The sequence below is a fragment of the Trichechus manatus genome, unplaced genomic scaffold (assembly GCF_000243295.1).
Source record: "Trichechus manatus latirostris isolate Lorelei unplaced genomic scaffold, TriManLat1.0 scaffold00065, whole genome shotgun sequence".
NCBI lineage: Eukaryota > Metazoa > Chordata > Mammalia > Sirenia > Trichechidae > Trichechus > Trichechus manatus.
This window is the reverse complement of record NW_004444001.1, coordinates 2,903,404-2,909,403: the sequence shown is the minus strand read 5'-3', so window position 1 is coordinate 2,909,403 and position 6,000 is coordinate 2,903,404. Positions and strand designations below refer to the sequence as shown.

General features: G+C 39.6%; 1 protein-coding gene across 3 annotated transcripts in view; it reads right to left on the bottom strand.

Moving 5' to 3' along the window:
• The window catches only part of ZFAND3 (zinc finger AN1-type containing 3), a 387,749-nt gene that overhangs the window by 136,665 nt on the left and 245,084 nt on the right, over positions 1-6,000 (bottom strand). Inside the window, exon 1 of one of the 3 annotated variants that reach the window (XM_023734150.1) lies at positions 1,548-1,631. The exons of the other annotated variants lie outside the window; for them this stretch is intronic. Within the exon in view, the coding sequence (XP_023589918.1) occupies positions 1,548-1,578 (31 nt within the window). The 5' untranslated portion in view covers positions 1,579-1,631. Of the gene's footprint in view, positions 1-1,547; positions 1,632-6,000 lie in introns of those variants that run through there. 3 annotated transcript variants of the gene reach the window in all.

The following is a 6,000-nucleotide window of genomic DNA, read 5'->3' as shown; positions in this document are numbered from 1 at the left end:
GATAAATTTCTAGAAACACACCGCCTACCCAAACTACAACAAAGTGATGTTGAAAATCTGAACAGACCCATAGACCCATAACAAGAGAAGAGATTGAAAAGGTAATAAAAAAAACTCCCAACCAAAAAAAGCCCTGGCCCAGATGGCTTCACTGGAGAATTCTACAAAAAGAGAAAGTTCTGATACATGCTATGACACCGATGGACCTTAAAAATATTATGCTGAGTCAAATAAACATAATCCTACTCCAGGCGCTGAAGGATTATTCCAGACTAAAGGAGATTAAAGAGACATGATAACTAAGCTAAATAAATGAATTAGACTCTGATCTAAGGACAAAAAATTCTACAAAGGATATTACGGGGACAACTGATGAAATCTGAATATGGACTGTAGATTAGATAAGAGAATTGTATCAATATTAGATTTCCTGATTTTGGCCATTGTACTGTAGTTATGTAAGAGAAGAGAATAAGAATGCCCTTGTTCTTCAAAATATACACTGAAGTATTTAGGAATAAAAGGGTGCAATGTCTCCAATTTATGTTCAAATGGTTCAGAAAGATGCACAAGTGTGTGTGCGTGTGCACGTGTGCGCATGTGTGCAGTATGTGTAGATGCATGCATATACAGAATAAAACAAATGAGACAAAATATAAAGAATTGGTAAATCTGCATAAAGAATATTTTAGAGTTATTTATACTAGTTTTAGCAGCTTTTCTTTATATTTGAAATTACATCAAAATAAAAAGTTTAAAAAGGATGTTTATAAAAGAATAGTCATTTCAGCCTTTTCTGTAATAGTGTTAACAACCAAAAAGTCCCTTAAGAGGAGATGAGGCACATCCATAAGTACAGTGAGGTGCGGGGGGAGACCAACTACAAATTATGTCTAATATACCATTTCTGCATAACAATAGAAAGGGTTTTTTTTACTTCTTTTATCCATCTCTTCCCCAAAAATCTCAAAAGACATGCACTACAAGTTTAAGAGTGGTAACATCTAGGTGGTGAAGTTAGGAAAAGGAATATTGTTTTCTATGCTATTTATGTCTTATTGCCTTTTTTTTTTTTTACAGTAAGTACGTATTTAAAAATATATATTAAAAACAAAGCAGAGGCCATGACAAATACCTATATTCCTGCCACCTAGAATTAGCTAATTTGGGTATGTCATATTTGCATTATACAGTGTGCATTAAAAAACAACAAGAAATATTATCAGTAAAGTTGTGGACCCCCACCCTAGTTCCATATTGCGCCATAGACATAACCATTATCATGAACTTGAAATGCCTCCTTGTAGGTCATGCATTTATACTTGTTTTTATTACCCATGAGCAATATATAGTATTGGTTTTTTAAATCTGCATGAAAGTATTGTACTATTACGTCTCATACTATAGCCTTTTCTTCAATGTTAGTTTTTGCATATATCCATGATGACACATTTGCATCTGTCTTAGGCTGGGTTCTCTAGAGAAACAAAACCAGTAAAGCATATAAATATATAGAGAGAGATTTATATCAAGGAAATGGCTCACACAGTTGTAGAGGCTGGAACATCCCAAGTCCATGGATTGGGACAGAGGCTTCTCTCAACTCATAGCTGCGGGGGCTGGTGAACTCGAGACTGGCAGGTCAGAAAGCAGGGCTCTTGCTCACAGGCTGTGAAGACTGACGAATCCCAAGATTGTCAAGCAAGACCGCAAGGCTTCTCCTGATTCACATAGCTGCAGGGGCTGGTGAACTCAAGATCGGCAGGTCAGAGAGCAGGGCTCTTGCTCACAGGCTGTGAATATCAACAAATCCCAAGATCGGCAGGCAACACTGCAGGTAAGCTGCTAGCTCCAGTCCCAAGAACCAGAGGTCAGACAAACAGGAGTCAGTTGCAGGATCCAGGGCAGGGAAAAGCCAGAACGTCCACTTGTATTCAGATGCAGGCCACACACCCAAGGAAATTCCCTTTCAACTGGCTACCCACAGCAGATCTCATCATCGGGGTGATCACATATCAAATCTCAACAAGAAAGTGATCACAACAGTATACGACTGTCAAAACACTGAGAATCATGGCCCAGTCAAGTTGACACACAAGCTTAACCATCACAACACCTAATTTATACGTTTTAACTTCTGAATAGTACTCCATCTTATATGAATGTAGTATATTTCCCTCCAGCCTCCTTCTGGGGGAAATCTTCAGGAAAACTCTACAAATCCTTGACAAAGCTAGGTGAAAAAATGTGTATGGAGAAGGTTAAAGAGGGAAAACTTGGCCAATTAGGCTCTTCTATATATGTTTTGAAGCTGGCTATGAATATTTTTAATCTTCAGGTTGCTAGGAATTCTTGACATCAGACAGGCAAAACCTTGAGATTCTTTCCATATACTCTTGGACCTTCTCATTCTTCTAAGTAATCTTTATAGTCTTTTAAGATTGTCCTTTAGTAAGGAAGCACATTTTAAGAGGATTAAGATACTACCCTGTGGATGTAAGACCCCAAACCTTTCTAATTTTATTAATAAAATATGAGGAACCCTGAGGAGGAGATACCTGGAAAACCCCTTTAGGGTAGAGTTTCTCAAACTTGTGAAATTTGGGAACAATGACAATAGAATCTGTAGATCCCAAGTTGGGAAACTCTGATATAGGTTTTAGATCCATCTAAGGAGCCCGGACAGCACAGTGGTTCAGCACCTGGCTGCTAAATGAAAGGTCAGCCGTTTGAACCCCTCAGCTACTCTTTGGGAGAAAGATGTGGCAGTCTGCTTCCATAAAGGTTTACAGCCTTGGAAACCCTATGGAGCAGTTCTACCCTGTCCTATAGTGTCACTATGAGTCACGATCGACTCAATGGCAACGGGTTTAGTTTTTATTGTTAGATTCATCTAAAAAAAACAAAACCAAAAAACCTGTGCACTTTAACCTCCATGGTTTTACTTCTACCTCAAAAGCAAGAGCAGCCAGATCCCAGTTAGCTTGAGCTTCAAACCAAGCCGACTTCATGACATAATCCAACAGCTTCAAGAGATAATGCTGTCCTAACCAGATTATATGGTAATAGATCCAGTTCCTTTCTGGTGTGCTTTGCTTTCAAAACCTTTTGAAACCTTTGTATCTAGAATAACATCTAAACATCTGAGATTAATAATATTTGGCAAAGACAAGTAACTATGCAGTTCTATTGACACTGAAAAGGTACAGGTGACAATTCTCAATCTTCTAAATAATACCAGAAACAGCCCCTGCAACTTAACAAAAAAAAAAAATTAGAGCACTCAGTGGAAGGGGGAAGATTTTCAGCTAACTTCTATATGAACATCTTTGGAGACCTTGCCTCAGAATACTCTCTTGGAGGCTTAGGGTAAACCTTGCCATTTAAAAATATCCCATTTTATAAATAATTTCTCTTGTACATTCTTTCCCAATCTAATTAAAATGGTACATTTGCTTCAGTTTTAGTTGGTAAGATTCATTTAAAGTTCACACATCTTGAAATATCTGTATGAGTTAAAAAGTCATGAGCCCTCTCATAACGAGCTAATGGGCCAACATGCTAAGCAAAAACTCCTTGACTGCAATCGAAAGGCTGCAATGTGTGTTATCACCTCTGCCTTTACCATACAGGAGAAAGCAAAACGTGTTATCAACAGGCTAGAGGGTAAAAAAGCTGTCCAGCAGAGCTACTTCTACTCCTAGGGTCCTCAATACAGCAACGACAAAGAAAAAGACAGGACGAGATACAAAGGCCAGACGACACCGACCAGGGCCAGTGAAGCCCTGCTTGACTGGATTGCAGAGCAGCTCTGGAGCCCCTCCTCCCTCACGTGCAGATTCCCACTGGGGAGCAGAGTGTGGCCCACTCTGCTTTTACTCCCTACCCTCTCAGGTTTTTTGTTGGCACTTTATTAAGCTCATACCCTTCCACACAACCTCCTCATAAATAATATATACTATGATCATGCGAAGGGAAAGTCACTCCCTGCAAGAAAGGATTATGCATGTGCTGCCTGGGAAATTAATCTCTGATTTACTCAATTTTTCAGTAAACATTCAGGAATATTCTGGGGTTGTTATCAGTTATTTGCACTTGGTGAACATGCAGCCACTTTGCTAGTCTCCGAAACAGGTGGGAGGGGATGTGAGAGTATAACCCATAAACCTATCCTTCAGGAGTATAACAAAGGTGAGTTTCTTAAAGGACCTAGGGTGTCCGCATCCTAATTAAGGAGTATTGGCAGTGGCTGGGTGCCCTTGTGGGGACCTGGTGCGGCCTCTCCCCAATGGAAGTGCTACTGTGTACCCTCCTCTGGGCATGGATAAGTTATTTCCTTTATCTACATTAAAGCAGATGTACCTTTTGCTTGTCAGCTGATTGCTGACAACTCAAGCAATTATGTTATTATCATCACTCAACTCCATGGGCAACCTGGATCGTGGAAAATTTTTTATCAAGAAGTTGCTATTTAAGTACTTGCTTTTAAAATGGTGATGGGTTGTTAAACAAGCGCTGTCACACTTCTGTTAAGAGCCAAAAATCTGAAATGAATTTACAACAGTATACCAAAAAAAAAACCCCCAAACTCATCGCCATTGAGTAGATTCCGACCATGACACAGCCTAAATTTTTCCTGAAGACAAGTAAATATTGGGCTACCTTAAAAGAAAATGCAAATTATTACACATACTTAAGGAAGAAACTGTCTAGACACAATTCATGCATGAGACCAGGACATTAGAGGGAAAAGGAGACATTCAAGTCATTTTTACAATATAATTCTTGCATTGTGGACCTATCTATCTTCTTTAATTAGCTATAATGCCCCAATCACAGTTAAAAATCTTGGTCAGAATGTTACACTTCATAACCTGAAAAACATGAAATGAGAATGTGGCAAGAAACAGTGTTTACTGACAATCTACGAGGTGAGTTCCACTCAACGACTCTTGTTAGAAAATCTATTCTGCTGAACCCCAGTTGTGCATAAGCCCCCTTATCCAGTTAGTTTATGTTAGATACCAGGAAGAAAACAACAGGCCTACACCAAGGCCTAGCTATCACTCATATAATACTGAAAATTTTCTCTATTCATTTCCTGATATTTTAGTGTGTGCTTATCCATTACGCCTAACATCCCTTTAAGAGGTTCTAAGCTAGAACTAGCCATGGGATACCTATTCTCTACTCCCTAAAAGACTGAGTGGCCCAAAGGAAAAAAAAAAAAATATATTGGTTTAGCAGGATATCATATGACTAAGTTTAGATCCTGCTCCTTAGGTAAACACCACATTATGTTTGACAAATGATCTGAAAAAATTTAGTGTCTTACACAATGTATTCATTTCCTAGGGCTAACAAGTTACCACCAACTAGGTGGCTTAAAACAACAGATATTTAGTCTCTCACAGTTCTGGAGGTTAGAAGTCTGAAATATCCAGGTATCAGCAGGGTCATCTCCACTTGCCCCTCCTGATGTAGAACCTCTGTTCTATGAGCAAGCTGGGGCAAACGCAGTTAAGGGTCCCAGTATTCTCAGCCTGTCATGCCTTGGGCAGAGTCCCTGCTTTACGTGTGGGAAATGCGTCAGAGAAAGAAGCCCTCTCGAACACCTCTGCTCAGAATAGTGTTTCTGCAACTTGGAGTTGGGCATAGATAAGAGCCGCTGGTCACTTGTACCTCTTGGGGTGAAACTGTAATCCTAGACCAGGAGTAGCGGGGAGAGGAAGTCCTGTATTCTTGACTGCACTCACTTGAAGCAGACAGATGTTCTACAACATGGAGCTAGGAGGAGGAGTGGACGGGAACAGGTCATGGCTCAAATGCCACAGGCTCTTGCTGTTCTTACTGAGATTTAGTAGATTTTCTGGAATGTTTCTCCATTTGCTGTGTGCCCTTAGGACAACTTCCACACTTAAACTTTTTTAATTTTAATAATTTTCAACAGTTAAATGGTTGTTTCACTGGAAAGAGGGCCCACCAAGCTCCAAACACTGC